Source organism: Schistocerca gregaria, chromosome 5 (assembly GCF_023897955.1).
Source record: "Schistocerca gregaria isolate iqSchGreg1 chromosome 5, iqSchGreg1.2, whole genome shotgun sequence".
Lineage (NCBI taxonomy): Eukaryota > Metazoa > Arthropoda > Insecta > Orthoptera > Acrididae > Schistocerca > Schistocerca gregaria.
The window spans coordinates 379733660-379757983 of record NC_064924.1 but is presented as its reverse complement, the minus strand read 5'-3'; the positions used below and the strand labels follow the sequence as shown (position 1 = coordinate 379757983).

The window sequence follows — 24324 nt, the reverse complement described above, 5'->3', positions numbered from 1 at the left end:
GCGCTGCGTGAAGGTGTTAACGTCGTTGTATATTGCACCTCTTCGCAGAATTAAATACTTTATGACATAGGAGACACTGCGGACGACCATCCCTCTCAATGAATAGAAAGGTATCCTCCAATACAGGTACAGGGCTCCCATGGCTAGTCGTAGCTGTCATTGAAAACGGATTATTGCGTCAGTTCTCTCCGGAGCGCTCCGGCTCCCTGGAGCTCGGCTGGAACAGCCTGATCTAGACCCCTTGCATACATTACCTTGCCCACCTTCTTTGCGCACAACGGAGCTGAGGGACTCCTGTTGGCGTTCGTAATGGACGCGCAGAGGCCAGATCGTTCGTGAGGAGGAACGACACAAACATTCCAGTTGACTCCAAAAGGTGTGCAGTCTGGGACGTAACTACAGTGTCTGACATAGCTTTATATTTGTTTTGCCCTGACTGCCATTTTATTTGTTTACCCATTGATTATTACACATTACTGGCCATTAAAATTGCTACACCAAGAAGAAATGCAGATGATAATTGGGTATTCATTGGACAAATATATTATAGTAGAACTGACAAATGATTATATTTTCACGCAATTTGGGTGCATAGATCGTGACAAATCAGTACCCAGAACAACCACCTCTGGCCGTAATAACGGCCCTGATACGACTGGGCATTGAGTCAAACAGAGCTTGGATGGTGTGTACAGGTGCAGCTGCCCATGCAGCTTCAACACGATACCACAGTTCATCAAGAGTAGTAACTGGTGTATTGTGACGAGCCAGCTGTTCTGCCACCATTCACCAGACGTTTACAATTGGCGCTAGATCTGGAGAATCTGCTGGTCAGGGCAGCAGTCGAACATTTTCTGTATCCAGAAGGGCCAGTACAGGACCTGCAACATGCGGTCGTGCATTATCCTGCTGAAATGTAAGATTACGCAGGGATCGAATGAAGGGTACAGCCACGTGTCTCAAGCCGGCCGGGGTGGCCGAGCGGTTCTAGGCGCTACAGTCTAGAACCGCGCGGCCGCTACAGTCGCAGGTTCGAATCCTGCCTCGGGCATGTATGTGTGTGATGTCCTTAGGTTAGTTCGGTTTAAGTAGGGGACTGATGACCTTAGCAGTTAAGTCCCGTAGTTCTCAGAGCCACTTGAACCACGTGAACACATCTGAAATGTAATGTCCACTGTTCAAAGTGCCATCAATGCGAACAAGAGGTGGCCGAGACGTGTATCCAATGCCACCCCATACCAGCGCGCCAGGTGATACGCCAGTATGGCGATGACGAATACACGCTTCCAATGTGCGTTCACCGCGATGTCGCCAAACACGGATGCGACCATCATGATGCTGTTAAAAGAACCCGGATTCATCCGAAAAAATTACGTTTTGCCATTCGTGCACCCAGGTTCGTCGTTGAGTACACCATCGCAAGCGCTCCTTTCGGTGATGCAGTGTCAAGGGTAAGCGCAGCCATGGTCTCCGAGCTGACAGTCCATGCTGCTGCAATCGTCGTCGAACTGTTCGTGCAGATGGTTGTTGTCTTGTTAACGTCCCTATCTGTTGACTCAGGGATCGAGACGTGGCTGCACGGTCCGCAACAGCCTCGCGGATAAGATGCCTGTCATCTCGACTGCTAGTGATACGAGGCCGTTGGGATCCAGCACGGCGTTCTGTATTACCCTCCTGAACCCTCCGCATCCATATTCTGCTAACAGTCATTCGATCTCGACCAACGCGAGCAGCAATGTTGCGATACGATAAACAGCAATCGCAATAGGCTACAATCCGACCTTTATCAAAGTCGGAAACGTGATGGTACACATTTCTCCTCCTTACACGAGGCATCACAAGAACGTTTCACCAGGCAACGCCGGTCAACTGCCGTTTTTGTATGAGAAACCGGTTAGAAACTTTCCTCATGTCAGCACGTTGTAGGTGTCGCCACCGGCGCCAACCTTGCGAGAATGCTTTGAAAAGCTAATCATTTGCATATCACAGCATCTTCTTCCTGTCGGTTGAATTTCGCGTCTGTAGCACGTCCTCTTCGTGGTGTAGCAATTTTAATGGGCAGTAGTGTATTTATGGAGTCTATATTTTTGATGTAATTTCATTGCTTTATAGGTATCCTACGTCAGTTGCACCAGTCAGCCTGAAAAGGCATGCGAGTAGCTGTTCTGCCCTGACTGCAAGGCAAGGAGAAATCTCTGGGAAGACAAAATGAAGATGCTTCCATGTTTACTCTTATACTTTGAAATCTAATTTAAGTGAAGCGTCAAAGTTTTTCATCACTGCCGAATACGAATTTTATGTGGTCCAACGGAGGGAATGTGTCACAGAACATTATTTCTCTCATTTCTCTATAGCTGTCGCCATTACAGTTTCCTCGTTAAATCTGATAACTGTGTCGGTCTTTTACTCTTAGGTGAAAAACTGAAGCAGACGTAAACCCCATTATGCTTCAACAATCCTTGACACTGGAGTTGTAGCTACGAAACACCTCGAACAGTCATTATAAAATAAAAATTTGTGACTGAGGCGTGGTCCTATTAATCTGTAGGACCCTAGTGTATCATGTTGGCGACGGCCTTGCTGCAGTGGATACACCGGTTCCCGCCAGATCACCAAAGTTAAGCGGTGTCGGCGTGGCCTGCACTTGAATGGGTGACCATCCAGGCCGCCATGCGTTGTTGCCATTTTTCGGCGTGCGCTCAGCCTCGTGATGCCAATTGAGGAGCTACTGGACTGGACAGTAGCGGCTCCAGTCAAAGAAAACCATCGCAACGACTGGGAGAGCGGTGTGCTGACCACACGCCCCTCCTATCTGCATCCTCAACTGAGGATGACACGGCAGTCGGATGGTCCCGGTGGGCCACATGTGGCCTGATGACGGAGTGCTAGTCTATCATGTAACAAGTTCTAAGTGTTGGACTTCAAACTACCCTTTTATTCAAGTCACAATTTCTACCCTGTTGTATATGAACAAATTCCATTAAACGTTTGTTTCCATAACTGTACAGAGAGAAGCGAAATCATCAGTGCTACTTCACAGCTATGAAGCTTAGCGAGGACTGGTAAAGTTTTTAACTTCTTTTCTCCTTATTGACCGAGTAAAACAAAAAAATAACGCCCTTGTGCAGCCCATCGTTCTGACATCTAATTTTAATTGGAAGAACCATAAAGAATCATTTCCAATACATAAGCAGTCTGAACTGGTAGTAAATGGAGTATTTCTCCTTTTTATGGTTCAGTCAAAACAGACAACGTTCTGACTGAAAAGAGTTTTTAGAGTATTTTCAAAAATATGACTTTAAGTGTGTTTAATGGTAAGTACTGCCTTCTCCTGAGGCTATATCTCTTGCACAGCCACAAAGCAGGGATGATGATTAAGGATGCTAAGCAGGTAGGAAGTGATAGAAAAATTTAACGGTCATTGTGTCTTCACATTTCGAGAGTCTTAGCATTGATTGATTTATGAGTTCTGAATACGATCCGATTTCGACTGTTTAAATACGTAGCTTGTTAGATACTACGAAAAAGTGGTAATAGATTGCAACTGCAGTATGTCGTTTACTAGTTAATGCAAACTCATTCCACAAAGCTAGCTAGTCGACTGTACAAACAAAATGAAACCAATACATTAAACACAAATAAATGCGCAGTTCTAAGAGCGTAGAAAGTTCCAATGACAGTCCCAACCCAACTGATGTAAAAAAAAAAGGAATAACAAAAGTTTCAAAACGAATAGGGGCCTTTACAGTTTCTTCTGCCTTCTCCTCGAGACGCCTACGAGCGATAATTTGTGGGTATCAGTCACCTGGTGGGCGACCACTGAAGGCAGTCCTTTAATATTTTGTTACTTGCGAGATTAGCTGAGTTTTCGAATGATGTCACTGCGGTGCACGTCAGTTCGGTGGAGAACACTCCTTGGCATAACGTGAGACTGCTGGCATTGTCTAAGCTTGAAGTACAGTTCAAGACATGGTGAAAGCCTAAACAGCTTTCGAAAGTCGCACTGCCTCGTTCACGATTGAAAGCTCATCGCTCTCCACCGAACTTTATTGAAAAGTTGCTGGATACTCAGCATTGACCAATATTCATTTCAGTCTTCTATTAGCCCATCCCTCTTTCCCCCTCTCTCCTCTGTCAACTCCTCCACCCCATCTCAGTGACCACCCACACTATGTGATCAAAAGTATCCGGACACCTGGCTGAAGATGAGTTACAAGTACGTGGTGCCCTCCATCGGTAATGCTGGCATTCAATATGGTGCTGGCCCACCCTTAGCCTTGATGACTGCTTCCACTCTCGCAGGCATACTTTCAATCAGGTGCTGGAACGTTTCTTGGGGTATGGCAGCCCATTCTTCACAGAGTGCGGCACTGTGGAGAGGTGTCGATGTCGGTCGGTGAGGCCTGGCACGAAGTCGGCGCTCCAAAATATCCCAAAAGTGTTCCATAGGATTCAGGTCAGGACTCTGTGCAGGCCAGTCCATTGCAGGGATGTTATTGTCCTGCAACCACTCCGTCACAGGCCATGAATTATGAGCATGTCCTCGATCGTATTGAAAGATGCAATCGCCATCCCCGAATTGCTCTTCAACATTGGGAAGCAAGAAGGTGCTTAAAACATCAGTGTCGGCCTGTGCTGTGATAGTGCCACGAAAAACCACAAGAGGTGCAAGCTCCCTCCATGAAAAACACGACCACACCATAACAACACAGCCTCCAAATATTACTGTTGAAACGTACCCTTTGAAAAATTATACAAAACTGTGCTTAAACTGAAACACAATATTTTTTTAGCGCAACGCAATCTGACTTACAAAAATCCCTACGAAAGAATGGCCCTGACTAACATTAACCTATACGTTTCACAAATCACTTACCTCACAAAAATCTTCGTTACTCAAGCTACTGCAATGCAGCGAGCGCCACCACTGCCAGCTAAATAAAAGATTCAAACTACTGAAGGCACTTACTACTGATAGGCATAGTTAGCAAATGAAAGATTTTAATACAGAACAAACATTGTATTTACCTTAATAGTCATAATATATATAGCAGTTCATGACATACAGTCTTACAAATTTCAAAACTCCGCCATCTCTCTCCTCACATCCACCACTGCTGGCGGCTCACCTCCAACTGCCCAACGCTACACGCTGTTAGCATCCAGCTGCCGCTGCCCGACACTACAATGGCAGACAACAATGCAAACCAGCCACAGACTGCGCACAGCACAGCCTGTGATTTTTCATACAGAGTGCTTCGTGGCGGCGGCGTTACTAATAAAAAAACCTAAACAGCCTACTTACACTGTTGACGTTCACCGGGCATTCGCCATACCCACATTCTGCCATCGGATCGCCACATTGGGTACCGTGATTAATCACTCCACACAACATTTTTCCACTGTTCAATCGTCCAATGTTTACGCTCCTTACTCCAAGCGAGGCGTCGTTTGGCATTTACCGGCGTGATGTGTTGTTTATGAACAGCAGCCGTTCTACCATGAATCCAAGTTTTCTCACCTCCCGCCTAACTGTCAAAGTACTTGCAATGGATCCTGATGCAGTTTGGAATTCCTGTGTGATGGTCTGGATAGATGTCTGCCTATAACACATTATGACCCTCTTCTCTCAAAAGTGGTCAGGTAATTGGATGTCACTTGTGTCATACGTCTGTACGAGAGATTTCCACACTCCTATACATCCCTACGTCCACTGTTTCCTATGTAATAGTGAAGTGAAAACGTTAAGGGACACGTACAGTGCAAAAGCGTACAGACCGGCCACAGTTGAAGAGGGTAATGTGTAATAAGCAGACATCTATACAGATCATCACACAGGAATTCCAAACTGTATCAGGATCCACAGCAAGTACTTTGACAGTTAGGCGGAAGGTGAAAAAACTTGGATTTCATGGGAGAATGGCTGCTGCTCATAAACCACACTTCACGCCGGTAAATGCCAAACGACGCCTCGCTTGGAGTAAGGAGCGTAAACACTGAACGATTGAACAGCGGAGAAACGTTGTGTGGAATGACGAATCACGGTACATAATGTGGCAATCCGATGGCAGGATGTGGGTATGGGGAATGCCCGGTGAACGTCATCTACCAGCGTATGTACTGCCAACAGTACAATTCAAGGCGGTGGTGTTATGGTTTGGTCGTGTTTTTCATGGAGGAGGTTTGCATCCCCTGTTGCTTCACAGCACAGGCCTACACTGATGTTTTCAGCATCTTCTGACTTCCCACTGTTGAAGAGCAATTCGGGGATGGCGATTGTATCTTTCAACACGGTCGAGTACCTATTGATGATCTGTGGTGGGCCAACACAATATTGAATTCCAGCATTACCGGTGGAGGGCACCACGAACTTGTAAGTCATCTTCAGCCAGGTGTCGGATACTTTTGATCACATAATGTAGGTTCGCAGCTGTTCAGTATTGAGGAAACTGGAGATTTTTTTTATTTCGTGCGTCTCACTTGCATTGATATAAAATTCAACTGTATTGATTACCTGTTTCGGGCTGACACGCCCATTCTCAAGCCACACACCTTGCTATTAACCATTATTATTTATACAATTCTGTACGACCAAGTATTCAGCGGGCAACAAGTACCCTCACTGGTTTTACCCTACGTGGCCCTTGCAACTGACTGACACGACCAAACTGCCTCAGAATTAGCCATTGTGGTTCACACTGTCAAACATAATCTGAGCTATTTAAGCATGGACTGTAACAATATGTTAATGGCTTCTGTATTTGACGATTAGAAAATTCCAAAATAAGTTTCATGTGGCAGAACTAAAGCAGAGAGCCTGATTATGAATGTGCTAGGCCCAGATACAGTGTAGTTGCAATTAGAATTTCACTACGAGTGATTGTAAGACCACGAAACTTTGTGAGAACATTTTTAAATATATATGGAAGAGAAATAACGAATAAACCATTGGAATAAACATATGTATTTTAGTTTTCACATGAGAGGATTCCATTCTGGTGATCTTGGTGGCCATACACTTTCATAACAAGAGCGTCGACACCAACATCTAGACAGTCATTAGCACATTCCCCTGTATTACGCGTAATATGTGCACAACAGTTAGCTGCCAAAATTCTTCTATTTTTAGAGTAAAGAAGCGTAAATTAATTTACACTAATATTGTCAGTAGAATACGAAGATACCTTAGACGTGCTTAAACCACTTTGGTTCTTATACTAGTGGTATTTTCATGATATAATGAGCAGATTCATTTGCATTTTTGTAAAATTCAAGTAATTTGTTTCGTGTCCCATTTTGTATTGGGAAATCTCGTAAACATATCGGAAACATTTTACGATTACCCTTACCACTGGCATCACTTGCACTCGAAAAGCACAGGTCTTCATGGTTTAGTACTTCTACGGTACCTTTACTCCAGCGTGGTTACAATTAAAATTTCGGTACTTGAGACCCACATGAAAAATGAGTGATCATGGTACAATAAAACATTGTGGAAACATGTGTAAGGACTCGCAGAAGAGAAATAACTAATAAACCATAGACATAAACACATTTTAATTTCCGCATGAGAGGGTTGCGAATGGTGATCATGGTGGTTCCGCAGTTTGGGACGAACGACCAATGACTTGATTTTCTCCAAATGTATTACGGAGTAATCAAATGACCTCACTAGCAATATGAGCTGTAACTCCAACTTGCATCGAAACAGCTGACTCCAAAGCCTCTCTCGCACAGAGCAGAGATCATATGTTTTATGCTAAAGCTATTCGATGCCTCTTACATGCTTATGATGTTTCGGCAACTAATATTGCCAAACGTCTAAAAATAGTGAACCTGGAGAGTAAAATACAATTTCATGAGTTGCAACAAGTAGTGGAGCAGCTTCATCTCCCAAAAGACCTCAGTATGGAAGAATTATACGAAATATTTGCCTACGTAACGGTAATTTACGTGATATTTGTGAATGTAAGAAAGTGTAGTAGAACAATGGAACATGGTGCAGCTAACCTAAAACAAGTAAGAAATTACTGTTCTTTATTCTGAGTGTTCTGGATTCCAATGCATTTGCTGAACGTGTATTTTCTCTCATGCTGAATCAGTGGACAAATACAAGAAACAGACGTTCAACTTTTCTGATGAAGAGTGAGCTTCTGATTAGCATAACTAATAAAGTGTGTTGGAACGAATCCTATAACATAGTGAAAAATGACGTTGCTCTCTTGAAAGCAGCTAACTCTGACATTAAATACTCCTGGAAATACTTATAAACTGGCGGCCTTCAACTTGGGGAAGGAAACAGAAACTTTAGGGTTAATTTACCATTATTATTTTCTTACTTTATTATTATTAATGATGTAAAACGTCTAACTCTATTGTTGAATATCTAACCTTTATATATTCTGATACAAAGTTGACAGCTGTTTAAAATTTGGAAGCATGTTCCTCACGTTTGCTAAATTCGTCTTATTTACAAGCTTGTGTCCTTTATTTCATTGTTGTGAAGGTGGCAACCCTTGGCAAGAATAGGCGACACGTTGCCACGAGTCGCGTGCTTCATGTTCTCCTGACGTTGCTAATTTTTACTGTGGACATGGGACCATCCTACAGAGTTGCTGTTCCCACAAAATGTGTTGCCTGGTGTCGCATGCTGTTGTGAGCGTTAGCAGTATGCTCCTCAGTCAGTTAATTCCACAGACGCAACAACGTACCGTGTCACTGAAAAAAGTAGCAGCAGCTTGTCGTAACCTTGAGTAACATAAGATAAGGAAAGACAAGTCTAGTATTTAATTCTGTATTAAATCTGAAAGCATACGGAGAGGTACAAACACACTCCATGCGATTGAATCATCGTATGGTTCACTAATATGAATTTACCTCCGAGTCCTCCCCTTTACTTGTGGGTGATATGTTTCCCTTTGGCTCATCAGCGTTTTGTAAGAAACTCACCAGATCATAGGCAATCCGTTTTCCTCATTGTTTAGGTGATATACCACTTTTGGCTGTTGCAGTTTTTTTACGTTCGTAATGAAATGCAATCTGTAAATGCTTGATTTTGTTGTTTGCTTTGGAAACATCATTACCATATTTATAACAAGCTGCTGTAGTTTATAATTTCTTAATCTATTTCCTTTCTAATCATTACTTTTCGTGGGTTTCTTTGTAAGTATTTTATTTCTTTAAACATCGTTAATACGAAGTTGGTAGTATTTTACAATAAAACGTTTAAATGTTTTCTCCTTTGCTGCCGAACTATGCCTCTTCGTTGGCTAATTAACTAACCTCATTCTGAATCAAGTAATCACGACTAACAAAACATAAAAACTCTTCGCTGCATTTGCGATAATATGAATTTTGCTGCTAGGACTGACCAAGAAGGCACTAGCTAAAGCAAGAGACGTGGAAGACACGCACTATATTTTTGTGAACTACTGACTAAGACAGCAAGGATGACTTGCTGTAGGCCGAGATTCAGCACATAACATCGTAAAAAAAACACAATAGATTATAAAACGAACCCTTAAAATGAAAAAACCTCGCTGATCGTTGTGAAACATGTTTGGGAAGCAAAAAGTGTCACCTTATGTAGGAGTGGCTGATTACTCTTTTTCACTGCAATGATTCCCAACCTTTCTTAGAGCATTACGCCGGAGTGCAATCAGACATTAGTTAGTACACCTACCTTAGCTCTCCCCCTTCCCCCACATTATCATGAACTTTAGCGCCTAACTAAACTGTAGAATGAAAGACTTTTCTTGGAACATATTTATTTTTAAAATGATGAAAGATGAATGATATTTAGTTTGCATGTGTGTGTGTGTGTGTGTGTGTGTGTGTGTGTGTGTGTGTGTGTGTGTGTGTGTGTTAGAATGAATGACGAAGGAATTTGTGGTGCATCACAAGTACTAGCCATGACTCCTTCTCAAAGAAGAAAGCTAACTATCCACAGTGATGATAGATACTTGTTGCAAAACATACTTCCCCTGAATTACTCCCCTCCATTCAGGTATTTTCTTGACCTGCACACTGCAACCCCATTTAAAATCAAACAGATTCAGATGTGTGCACTGTACTTACTGTTTGTAAATCTCTTGATTACTGCACTCCTTACTTATTAACTGGCAGAAATTCGATGACTTCAGGCTGTTAATGCTTTGTGTCTAACCACTCTAATAATAATGATGATAATAGTAATAATACTGTGTACAGTACTATAATAGCCCTTATGTAGTTACTGCTGTGTCTTGCTATTGATTAATTTATTTATCTGTCTCGAGGCGAGTGATGAAGCAGTTTCTGGACTACTGCTGTTAGCATCTACATTCTACAACTTGGAGAAGACATTTTTTGAGATATTTAGCATTTTTAGGTATAAGTCTCCCTTTTATCGTCAGCGATGTACAGGACAAAGCACAACATATGTGTGTAGTGGGTGGACTATATAAGGAACCTGTAACCACCACCACATTAATGCTGCTAATTGAGAAAAAGTAATTATTGGTAACTTATATAATCAATATTAGAGTCTTACAAAATTGTGATAATAGTAATGATCTTTTGAAAATAATTTCGTTTCGTGGCTGAAATAGAATCAAATCGTTTAGTCTTCACCCCTCAGAAAGTTTCAGTTGATCGCTTAGGCGGTAATTACCCCCAGGTTGGGAGCCACTGCACTACAGGAACACATTATGAAACCATTTTCGGGCCACCACGAAAGATGCTCAATGCTCGCAGAGTAGTGGAGAACAGTTTCATGTCTTTAAAAACAACTGTTGCTACCTGTGGAAAATGCGGAAACTGTTACCACAACGTGCTTTTATATTTATTTAAGAAAAGTCTCTACTTCAGAAGCACACTACTCTGCTCAAGGAATATTTGACAGTGACACAAGTGATGGAAACGCTGTTGATGGATCATGGTAGTTCGTAACCCAGAATGATATTGTCGTGGAGAATTTACAACACAGACTACAGATCTCAGCTTTAGAAGCAAAAGAAGTACGGGATGAGTTTTGAGGTACCGTACTTTACGTCACATTAAGGATGCGTGTCTTGGCCACTACTAACGTGGGCACAGAAACAGGAAATACGGATTCTTGCAATCACACGAAATGAAAACTTAAAGGGAACTACACACACTTATACACTCCTGGAAATTGAAATAAGAACACCGTGAATTCATTGTCCCAGGAAGGGGAAACTTTATTGACACATTCCTGGGGTCAGATACATCACATGATCACACTGACAGAACCACAATCACATAGACACAGGCAACAGAGCATGCACAATGTCGGCACTAGTACAGTGTATATCCACCTTTCGCAGCAATGCAGGCTGCTATTCTCCTATGGAGACGATCGTAGAGATGCTGGATGTAGTCTTGTGGAACGGCTTGCCATGCCATTTCCACCTGGCGCCTCAGCTGGAACACCGTTCGTGCTGGACGTGCAGACCGCATGAGACGATGATTCATCCAGTCCCAAACATGCTCAATGGGGGACAGATCCGGAGATCTTGCTGGCCAGGGTAGTTGATTTATACCTTCTAGAGCACGTTGGGTGGCACGGGATATATGCGCACGTGCATTGTCCTGTTGTAACAGCAAGTTCCCTTGCCGGTCTAGGAATGGTAGAACGATGGGTTCGATGACGGTTTGGATGTACCGTGCACTATTCAGTATCCCCTCGACGATCACCAGAGGTGTACGGCCAGTGTAGGAGATCGCTCCCCACACCATGATGCCTGGTGTTGGCCCTGTGTGCCTCGGTCGTATGCAGTCCTGATTGTGGCGCTCACCTGCACGGCGCCAAACACGCATACGACCATCATTGGCACCAAGGCAGAAGCGACTCTCATCGCTGAAGACGACACGTCTCCATTCGTCCCTCCATTCACGCCTGTCGCGACACCACTGGAGGCGGGCTGCACGATGTTGGGGCATGAGCGGAAGACGGCCTACCGGTGTGCGGGACCGTAGCCCAGCTTCATGGAGACGGCTGCGAATGGTGCTCGCCGATACCCCAGGAGCAACAGTGTCCCTAATTTGCTGGGAAGTGGCGGTGCGGTCCCCTACGGCACTGCGTAGGATCCTACGGTCTTGGCATGCATCCGTGCGTCGCTGCGGTCCGGTCCCAGGTCGACGGGCACGTGCACCTTCCGCCGACCACTGGCGACAACATCGATGTACTGTGGAGACCTCACGCCCCACGTGTTGAGCAATTCGTCGGTACGTCCACCCGGCCTCCCGCATGCCCACTATACGCCCTCGCTCAAAGTCAGTCAACTGCACATACGGTTCACGTCCACGCTGTCGCGGCATGCTACCAGTGTTAAAGACTGCGATGGAGCTCCGTATGCCACGGCAAACTGGCTGACACTGACGGCGGCGGTGCACAAATGCTGCGGCGCTAGCGCCATTCGACGGCCAACACCGCGGTTCCTGGTGTGTCCGCTGTGCCGTGCGTGTGATCATTGCTTGTACAGCCCTCTCGCAGTGTCCGGAGCAAGTATGGTGGGTCTGACACACCGGTGTCAATGTGTTCATTTTTCCATTTCCAGGAGTGTATGTATGTATCTATGAATTAAAAACATCCTATACATTTGAATCATTGAGACTGACGTTATCACGATTTTATTAATAAAAGCGCAACCGAATTATGATAGATTGCAAAAAAAGAAGTCATTTTGTGAATCATCTAGTCCGTGTCGCATCCAGCAAGCCGCACGGATCCGCGAACTGTCGGATAACTGGCGACAGGGGACAAAACGTCGTTGATTGTTGACAGGCGGCGCATGCGGCTGGCAGAAAAAATTGTCTAGTGAGGCATCCGATAGGGCCGCGCGCATGTGGCGTGTTTTCATGTGTCACCCTGGTCGATTCGCTAATTTTAGCATGCGTCTTAGCTGCATGCCACATGTTGCCCAAATGTTGCCCCTGTGGAACTGCGAGTTCATATTCCAGAGGACAGTCCTGCAGTGCAATCACGCGGCCGGAAGGTAGCATCCTTACTCGGCGTTGCTGACACGCCGGGCACTGATTCGACAGTGACTTGGCAGAATGTATGAGCACCAATGACGCAGAAAATATTTCTCCCTCTCACACACACCTTTTGTCTGTGGTAAAATGAGACAGGCTGTTAGAACGCTACTAACCAGATGCTCTCTATTTTCTACCGAGATTTCATACACCAATGACGACATGTGTACTATAAAAAAAAATTCCATCGTGGACGAGGCACGAACGACAACGCACTTCATTTCAAGGTAGCTCCACCAACGTAAGGTAGACGTTTCTTTTGAAAGATAAGCTGTTTAAAAGCACAGTCTCACATGCTCTGCTTGTACGTCACTCCGTACTGCCTGAAGATTTATGTCACTCAGACCATTGGTTTGCTTTCTCAAAAGACTCAGTTTGGAATTTTCTATTGTGAGTATAACTTTTAACCTAATGGTTTGAAAACACGCAGCCTGAGAAACAAAGGGAAGCACCCAGAGGACTTGCTCGAATATCAACGTAACTTCGTTCACGTACAAGCCACTGGCGGAGATGTAAATGACTAGAGTTGTAATTACCTGTGACAGTTAGAACGTCCAATGGAGTGTATGAATGTTGTTCATGTTTAGTGTTGTTACAAGAGCTGATAGAGCGTACAGAATGTAACAAAAAGGTATCGCCAAAATTCCACGAAACATACTTCACACGTAGGGGAAGAAAATACACTACTGGCCATTAAAATTGCTACACCACGAAGATGACGTGCTACAGACGCGAAATTTAACCGACAGGACGAAGATGCTGTCACATGCGAATGAGTAGCTTTACAGAGCATTCACACAAGGTTGGCGCCGGTGACGACACCTACAACGTGCTGCCCTGGCCAGCACATTCTTCAGATCTCTCACCAATTGAAAACGTCTGGTCAATGGTGGCCGAGCTACTGGCTCATCACAATACGCCAGTGACTACTATTGATGAACTGTAGTATCGTGTAGAAGCTGCATGGGCAGCTCTGCCTGTACACGCCATCCATGCTCTGTTTGACTCAATGACCAGGCGCATCAAGGCCGTTATTACGGCCAGAGGTGGTTGTTCTGGGTACTAATGTCTCAGGATCTGTGCACCCAAATTGCGGGAAAATGTAATCTCATATCAGTTCTAGTATAATATATTTGTCCAATGAATACCCGTTTATCATCTGCATTTCTTCTTGGTGTAGCAATTTTAATGGCCAGTAGTGTATTTTATACAGATATGTGCCCGGAAACGCGTTATTTCCATGTTACAGCTCAATTTATACAACTCTTCAATACATTTGTTACGAGAAACACACACACGAATAGAACATACCAACACAGAATGAAACACTTTCCTAAACGAAATGTTCAAAATGCCATACATTAGCATGGAAACACGCCTCAACTCGCCGTCACAATGGAAAATTTAGGATCTGATCACGTTGAAACGAAGCCTCATCGGTGAACAGCACGTTTGCGTTAAAGTGAGGATTGACACATTGTTGAATGAACTACTTGCAGAACTGTACACGTGCAGGAAAATCAGTTGCTGATAGTGTCTGCTCACGCTGTACTCGCGTGCCCTCGGTTTTCATCTCATTTACTTGCCATGGTGATATATTCTTATCACATGACATATCCTATAACTAATGTGTAGTATGATAATTGCCAAGAAGGAGAACCGACACGTCAATGAACGGACGGACTTCATAATTTTGTGAAATAAAAAAGTGGTGCAACGGAGATATGAACACGGATCTCACACTATGTAGTCCGACACCATGACCAACCACGACGCAGCACTTCAGCCAATTCGCTCGATGTTGCACATCTTGAGGTTGGAGCGTTCACACTATTTTGCTTCTTTTTTGACAGTTCAGTACATCTTCTTGTTTTCATGCTTGATCTGTGTGCAGTTTTTGAAGGCCCATTGACTGGGCTATCTTACCACTTAATCGCTGGGGTGGGGGGTGGGGGGGGGGGGAGGGGGTGCGACGGGGAGTTCCCCCGGTAAGAATCAACATTCCTATGTGGCTCTCACTAGCCTGTATGTCACCATAATCCCCCAAAACTACAGAAGCCTTATCAATTCAACGCCACGATTTACAATTCGTAGCTTGGATCTCTGCATCCCAAAAGTTTACCTCTCATTAAAAGTTCTCATGTGCACTGCATCTCACCTACCGCATTTGTCCTTCCTCTCCTAAATGTACCTTTTACCGTCTTTTCCTGTTCTAAATTTGGTTGATATCTTCCCACCATTTGTACATCACACAAAATTTAAGATCAAAATGCCATTGGCTGCCCAACCCACTTCATTCCTATGCTGCATCCACTCCAACATTAACATGTCTCTCCTCCTCCCAGCTCCCTACATCCATATCCTTTCCCAAGGGAACTTCAAAAGCCTTTCAGTCTCAACACGTCATGCTACTACTTAACCTACAATACCATCTGTCGTCCTAATCCCCATATCCCCTGCCTAGCTCAAGGGTCCAATGATCTAGCCAGATTTCTGATCAGCGTAATTTACCGTTGCTTTTCCTTTTCCCAGTAACCACTAACTGATAAAATATTTCCAAGTCCTTTACCATTTCCCCCGCTCCCAGACATAAAAATCAATCCATACTGCCCCCCCCCCCCATTGCTGCATCATTCTTTCCTACCCTAGCAGCACTTTTTCGAAGTTAACGCAATAGTTCAAACACGTCTTACAAGCTGACCACTGAATGTTCATTTAACCGCATTATGGGCTTGATGTTCACCTTTCCACATACTTTAGTTATACATCAACGAGCATGAGCGGATTTCGCCATACTGACGGGTATCAAGACATGGATATTTACTGATGGTCTGCCAGCTGTCGACGGCCCAGGTAGTTTTGTGTGCCCTGAACAGTGTATAGTAATTATCCCACAGTTGGTTCTGTATAGGATTTAGTGTAATCGGATAAATAAACGAAAATTCGATCACGAAGGCACCTAGAGTCCATCCGTGCTGTGCACTGCCTGACGCACACAAGAAGCACCCAACAGGGAAAGAGGAAACGAAATTAAACTTCACGGGTTGAGAGATTACGTGAAACTACTTCAATGATTAGAAAATCGAGTCATATTTACAAAGAACTTGGAAGTTCCAGTATGACGTTATGCGGCCTCTGGCTTGGATGCATGCTGTGATTCGCATGGGAAGGGTGTCACAAAACCGTTGTATACCCTCCTGACCCACTACATCCCGGATACTGACATGGACGCAATTGACGGATAAGTTGGTCCCATACGTGTTCTATCAGGGCGGTTTGGCGATGTTGCTGGACACGGAAGTACCTCAGTATCAGGTAGACAAATGACAGAAACAGGTGCTATGTATGCACGAGCATTGCCCTGTTGAAAAGTTACCCTACGATACTATCACCTGAGAGGTAACACGCGAGAACGCAAAATATCCGTGATGTACTGTTGTGCCGTCAGAGTTCCATCATTCACTACCAGCCGTGACCTTAAGTTATAAACGATGGCTATCCACACCATAATGCAGTAGTAACATCGCTGTGCCTCTCCAAAAAATTGGAAGAATGGGATTTCTTCGCAGCTCGTCGCCATACGCGCCGACAATGGCCATCGGGGGCAGTGCAGGACTACGTTTATCGCTGAAAATGCGACGCCATTCATCATTTCATGATTGCAGGTATTGCCACCACTCTGAATGCAGCCTTCGTGTTGTGGTGTTAACGGCAGGCTATGCGCGGGATGGTAATTCCCTAGTCCGCTTGATGCAACTCTTCCACCGATGGTGCGAGTTGGCACAGAATGTTTGCACGGGATCCCTTACCTGTTATCCGATGGCTGGGGCAGATGTGAAGGGGCTGCAGTGCACTTGGTGCACAATACCGCGTCCTCTGTTGTTCTCAGTCGTGGTGGATCGGAACCTTCACGATGAGAGATGCTCTCACAATCTCATGCAGTCGAACATCGACCTACTTTCACATCCGAAAGCCCCAAATGTCTGGATATTGCACGGTACAACCAGCTGACCAAATGGAAATCAACAATAAGGGCCGTTCCAAACTCATTCAGGTGCTGATAAAGCTGTCTCACACGAATATGAGGCGGCACAGTGTCCTTTACATCGCTCGGGATCTGACACTTCACGTCCCTTATACAGGGTGCAGGAGAAAGATCTGGGCAAACTTTCAGGAAACGTTCTCACGCCTAGTGGAACAAAAAGGGTTAAATGTGTATCGGTCGAGAAGCGCTTTATTTCCATGTTGAAGCTCATTTTCTGCTTCTCCTTCGAATCACATTAATCGTGGGAAACACGCAGAAACGAACTCTTTTTGCTGGAACGTTCGAAATACCCTTTTGATTACGTTGCGTTGGAGTGTACAGTCAATTGTCATTCTTAGGTCCACCAGCAGTGTTTGTTACGATAGTGGAACGAAGGTAATGTTAACACGTGACATTGCTCGTGCTGATATGCGGTTAACCTCGATACTCTACTGGCATCAACTCTTAAGTGTTCATCATGGACTGTGCAAGCACGAAGAATCAGCTGTTTGATGTTCATCAAGGACGTGGATTCCGGTACAGTGCAATGGAAGTGTACTCGAATGCGAAGCTAGCAGATGCACACTGCTGTACGGATTAGAAGGTGTTGATAGCCATGGCGCTCAATGTTGGTATCTGGAGAGATTTCCAGAACGACTTTGCAACGATAGCAGTACGTCTGAAGCAAGTTATCGGCGTTTTAGGAAGCATGCAACGTTGAAACCTACTACTCGCGACTGGGGAAGGACTAGAAGGTCTAAAAGGACGAGAACACCTCAAATGGAGGAGGAACTTTTTCGTGTAGTTGACGACAACCATAGTATCGGCGTAAGACAATTAGCTGCACCAAATAACGTTGACCACATGACTGTTTAGAGAGTGCTACGTGAGAATTTCCTGTACAGTAGCGTTTATTCATCGAATAAAGTAATTCTTTATACACATTACATAATTAACTCACAAATGACAAGAGCATGATACGGCATGACAGACCAATCATATACAAAGAAGAAAAACAAATGAAATATGTTTCCCACCCACCGACTCATTCAAAGAATCATTTCGCTTGCAGTTGTAACAGAAAGCCCAGGAAGTCGTGTTATGCGAGAGTACCTGTCAACCTGTTAATAGAGGCAGAACCAAGTGGAGAGGCACCGAATCGTGATTGCACAGACACCTGCGTCCAATCAAATACTGTCGCAAAGAGAAGACTGCAGCGAATAGTTTATTTTCGTAGATGATTATATCCTACGAATGCTTCTGTTGTCATTTATTCTGTTTAGCTCTTGCGCTGTAACGCAGCTGAATCCCAGACACCGGGTTCAAGATGAACGAACGTGGATTCATAGTGAGCTCCTTAACCGTGCCGGCTCGAGGCTCGATGTTCAGCTGACTAAGCAAGCTAACCAAGCCGATTTTTGTCTGCATGATGCCGAACCGCATGCCTGCAAAAGACAGAGATACACTTAAAAATACACCAGTGCGCTGGAATCAGCCTAACACGCTTGTTCTCTCTCTCTCTCTCTCTCTCTCACACACACACACACACACACACACAGGTATTTGTTTTACAAGAACTTTTTTTTCATTCAGGCCTAGCATTTTCGGAACATCAGAAAGTATAAGTAACAATTTAATGTGGAATAAACTACGTGCAATAAACGTTAGGAAATTAAACACTATCCCAGCTTAAATTGGCTGGCGGTGATCCAGCATTGCTCTTTGACTCTTCCACACTTCAATAACACATTTTTATACTATCATTTTTATTTCTTTTTTTTAACTAGTTTGTCTATTCTGTCGTAGTGACGCCTTGCGCAGCTGGTTCTCGGAATTCTGAGCATTTGTGAATTAGTACTGGAGGTTTGAAATTATGCTTAATTGGGTTTATATATCAGTAAACGCAGTCACACATTATGTCAACTATTAATTAAACGTTGTCATAGTCATACCACAAATACCTTTAAAAATGGTTTCATGAAGGAAAAGTTCTCGGATGAATGCCCGGTTCGTCATGTTAGACGAATTTCTAATTCAAATGAGCTATCATCAGGTACGCTGATGGATCACCTGATGATTGCTCTGCTATCGATATTTCAGAAACGGCTGACACGACGAACTGCCTGTTCAATCTATAATTTTTCCTTCATAATATGTGCCGAAAAGACTGAAGAAATTTACATTCAGTTTGTTCTTGCGCTTCCCAAGCTCTCCGTAGCTTTGAAACGTCCCCTTGGAAAAATTTATGAATGACTGTGCTGATAAACCTCTTACATTATTTGCTTTTCAAACAGCTGAGCAAAACTGAACATACTCAGACATTACTCTCTTCACTTATTCTGATCAATACTAAACTGTCACACAATATTTTTAGCGCAACGCAATCTGACTTTCAATAATCCCTAAAAAAGAATGGCCCTGACTAACATTAACCTATACCTTTCACAAAACACTTACCTCACAAAATTTTCGTTACTCGAACTACTGCAATACAGCGAGCGCCACTACTTCCAGCTAAATAAAAGATTCTAACTACTGAAGGCACCAGCTACTGATAGGCATACTTAGCAAATGAAAGATTTTGAAAGAGAACAAACAATGTATTTACCTTAGTAGTGTTCAAAAGTCATAATATATATATCAGTTCATGACACCCAGTTTTACAAATTTACTGTATCTGATGGACACACGTCCAGATCATCCGCTCTTGGAATTCCGCCATCTCTCTCCCCACATCCACCACTGCTGGCGGCTCACCTCCAACTGCGCAACGCTACGCGCTGTTCACATCCAACTGCCCAACACTACAATAGCAAACAACAATGCAAACCAGCCACAGACTGCACACAGCACAGCCAGTGATTTTCATACAGAGCGCTACGTGGCGTTGTTGTGGTCTTCAGTCCTGAGACTGGTTTGATGCAGCTCTCCATGCTACCCTATCCTGTGCAAACTTCTTCATCTCCCAGTACTTACTGCAACCCACATCCTTCTGAATCTGATTAGTGTATTCATCTCTTGGTCTCCCTCTACGATTTTTACCCTCCACACTGCCCTCCAATGCTAAATTTGGGATTCCTTGATGCTTCAGAACATGTCCTACTAACCGGTCCCTTCTTTTTGTCAAGTTGTGCCACATGCACCTCTTCTCCCTAATTCTATTCAATACTTCATCATTAGTTATGTGATCTATCCATCTAATCTTCAGCATTCTTCTGTAGCACCACATTTCAAAAGCTTCTATTCTCTTCTTTACTTGGCGTTACCAATATAAAAACCTAAACAGCCTACTTACAGCTTCTGAAGAAACTGAATTGCTCTGTTACTGACGTGCCGATAAAGTAGACTTATTCCAAAACGAAATCTCTCCAGCAAATAAATGCAGAATCATTTCAACAAGCGGCTGGCGCGTGACTCAAAGGTAGACTATTGAAATGCTGCTAGTGAAAGATTTTTTAATCGTTAATGTTAGGCCAATGATGGTAGGAGAGGTGGTGACGTAGAATTCCTGGTGGCCAGACTCTACGCCAGCGACCTGGCAGCCTCTCACAGGGTGCTGAATATGTGCCACTGTTGACAGTGATCCGTCCCACGTACGGGACGCCAAGCTTAGTGGGTCCCTTGTTACTGCCCAAGGCACGTAGCCCCTGTTCCGAATCCATTTCCAACCTCTACCTTCCTTTTGTCCATAAAAACTCAAATACAGCTTTAACTTTGCAGTATCAATAATCAATGTTGCTTCTAAATTAATTCTATGCCATATACTGCGCAATAAAACTATTTTAAAAATAAGACGATTTCTGTAGTGCTTATCAAGCAAATAAGAGAATTTGGGAGTTTTCCCTCCAACAAAAACAAGATTCAGACACATCTTTGACTAGAAGGTGCCAAGTACTGCTTTGAGCCGTCACGCTCAATTGCCCACAAGATGACTGTGTTACACTGCGGTTCTCTCGATAATGAATATAGGTGAACTTATATAATTGTTAAGGTATTGTGCTGGAACTAACTTTCGTTGGAATATGACAATACGTTACAAAACACAGTCTTATTGGATGTTCATCAGACTTGAAAACCGGCTCAACTAGTCCGTTAGGGTTTCATCCATTAGGGAGTGGTCAACAGTAAGGAATGGAATACCCGAACCACTGCACAACTTCAGTTTGTCAAATACAAAACGCATTGCCAAAGCGAAGTGAGCCGCTAGGAAAAAATCCTAGCGTTAGTCGGTTCTAGGCACGGACCTCTGGCTTTATACTCGACACTGGTCGACAACGGCCCATTTAAAGGAACTATGGCTTGATAAAATACAAGACATGGGACTTGAAAGGGGACATTTATAGTACATACGCATACAAAGCAAAATTGTCACATGTCTCACTTTCACTGTAATGTTAATTCATGTTAGGCAAATATAAAATTGTGCATAAGCTCCCCAGATAAAATGTTACTCGCCGCACTAAAATAGCATACTTGTTTTGGGGCGCTGCAGATGATGTGGAACTGGTAATATTCTGCCACTGCTACATTCTATTATACGCACAAAGTTGACACTCGGCGAGGTAGCTAATGGGAGCGACTGTAAAGGCATTTCCCATTGACTGTCGCTCCCATCATCCAGAGCGCCGTGTCAACTTTATTTGCACGACTAAAACCGCTGACGTAAGTTGTGTCAATGATGTAATGCGTGTTTGTCGGGGGAAGCGAGATTGTGAGACTCGGTTATGTGGAACCAGCGTAAGAAGATGCATCGACGTGAAAATGCTACATAACGGAATATACGAAGCGTGTGAGAAAAGCTATGAGACTGAAAATGCTGTGAGCGATCTGGCACTGCAGTGTTATTCTACATGTGTAGACCTGTGTCTATCTCTTCCAAATACACGGTTCGAGTTTCAGTTCCGCACAGCCATCACGTGATTTTTGAGACCTCCATCAAAGAACTTGTGTTTTCGTTGTGTGTTACGAAGATGAAACTGCGGAATTTAGAGCAACGTTAGGCCATAAAATTTTGTATTACACTTGGGGAATCCGCGAGTGTCACCTTCTAAAAGTTGAAACAGGCCTATGGGGAACATTCCTTATGAAGAGCACAAGTTTTTCGTTGGCACAAAAATCATTTATGGAAGGCCGAATACACGTTGAAGATGAACTTCACTCAGGCAGACCTTCATCTTAGGATCGAACGTGTGCTTGCTCTTGCAAGATCGGACAGACGTTTAACAATAAGGATGATGTGTGACATCTTGAACTTAAAAACTTTCACCTTACATCAAATTTTGGCCGACGTTTTGCACATTCGGGTTTGTGTCAAAATGGTGCCGAGAGACCTCATAACAGAGGAAAAGGACAATCAAAGAAATGTGTGCATTCTTGAGAGGATTTCCAATGACCTCGAAAGGTCCAGGCGGGTGTACACAAGTGATGAATCCTGGATTTTTGAGTACGATCCTGAGGCAAGCGGCAATGTGAGGGTCGGCAGGCTGAGACGTCCCCCCGACCGAAAAAAGCTGGAATAAGCAAATGAAATAGCAGAACAATGCTGATTTGTTTTTTTGACAGTATTGGTATCGTGCATAAAGAATTTGTTCCTCCACGATAAACTGTCAATCAAGTGTTCAGGAAAAGAGTGAATCGTGTGAGACCAGACATTGTAGACAAGTAGATAATGTCATGGCAACGCCAGATTCCACACGGCCACTTCCGTCACGGAATTTTTGACCTCAAAAGACATTGCTGGACTTCCACATCCCCTTGTTTACCTGAACTGAGTCTTTGTGACTTTCGTATTTTCCTAAAATTGAAAGACGTCTTAAAAGGACGACATATTGGAACTCTGGAAAACATTGAAAAGAATGTGACCGACTTGTAGGCCCTTTCAGTTGAAGCCTTTCAGCGCTGCTGCCAAGACTGTGAAAAACGGTTCCTCCGGTGTATAGCTGCCGAAGCTATTGAAGGGGACGATGTTGTTGTTTGAATAAAAAGGGAGGATAAAAAATCAGTCTCATCACTTCACACACCTCGTAAAACTGCTATCGCGTTTGGACGTGCCGTTGAGCACACCAAGAATGAAGCTACCTGATGTGTTAGCGTATTATCGCGGGCTATCTATAGTGTATACAAGGAGTAGCGTATCAGTCGCAACCACTAACACAGCGTAAGAACAGTGGTCGGCAATATATGCTGACAGGAAAACGTGTGTCTCGCACTGCCGATGACAATCGATTTCAAACTCGTTAGAAACTGCTCCTTTCAGTGTATGGAGGCCTCTCTCAACCAGTTTCCGAGCAATCACTGTGGAGGGAACGGCAAGCAGTTAATATTTGGAGCCGGGTAACGGACTAAAGCCCATTGCTCATAGCGCCAAAGAAAGCTGCACGTCTTCAATGGGCAAACAACTCTGTAGATGACTGAAGGCGTGTAATGAGTTTCGAGGGTTCACTATTTTGCATGTTTTGAAAGGACGCAAGGCTTCGAACGCAGCGAAGGCCCAGTGAGACGTTTCAACCCACGGTGCGTGTGTGGTGCAATTCAGGTCTGAGGTGGTTTCGTGACGTTTTGAAAATGTTTTTCGTACCATGACCGATTCACTTTCTCGCGAACATGAACCACGGTGCTTATTTCAACACTCTCAGTTCTAAACATTCATGGTGGTGTCTGTTTGTTCTATATCGTGTCTCCCTACCACTTTCGCGCAACGACGCTCTGAGCGTGTTTTTTAGGGAATTAACTAGTTTGAATCTGGGACCTGTTGCTGGTAAGGAGACGCCAGACCACACATGACATGTAGAATTCAGAAGAGTTCAGTGAGACTAGCGATGATATAACCAAACACTAAATGATCTCAGCGTCAGCTCCACTGCACTCCCTGTAAAAGAATCTTAATACTAACTAAATTTAGTGGAAAGGGTTCAAGGCTTTCCTATTTTTAGTTAGCTGGTAAAATAAAGTCGAAAAAGCAGTTAAGTTTACCATTGGAAATTTTATTCTACTCATAAAACATCATTTATAAATTGCACTATTAATAAAAGGAAATGTTTTAATACAGGATGGTAAAAACCAACTGCGTTCAACAAAAATGTGAACGAATATTCCCTGAATGGGTTTCCAAGTTCTGCAATCGATCGAAGGATGACCTATGCCATATCACATCTATAATCTAGGTTTCAATTAAGTTTCACAAAAGAGAAAACTATCAAAATGGTCTACAGTGACCCTCAATTATCTTTAAATACTTAATCTAACTTGTCGTAAATTACAGT

The 24324-nt window shown here is 43.8% G+C and overlaps 1 protein-coding gene across 2 annotated transcripts in view; it reads right to left on the bottom strand.

Annotated features, from left to right (window-relative positions):
- Positions 1-18264: 18264 nt before the first annotated feature.
- LOC126273068 (probable cytochrome P450 6a14) overlaps positions 18265-24324 on the bottom strand; it is a 97511-nt gene continuing 91451 nt past the window's right edge. For both annotated transcript variants that reach the window (XM_049976473.1, XM_049976474.1), the window contains exon 7: positions 18265-18507. In XM_049976473.1, coding sequence (XP_049832430.1) covers positions 18329-18507 — 179 coding nt within the window. In that variant the 3' untranslated portion in view covers positions 18265-18328. The remainder of the gene's footprint in view (positions 18508-24324) is intronic.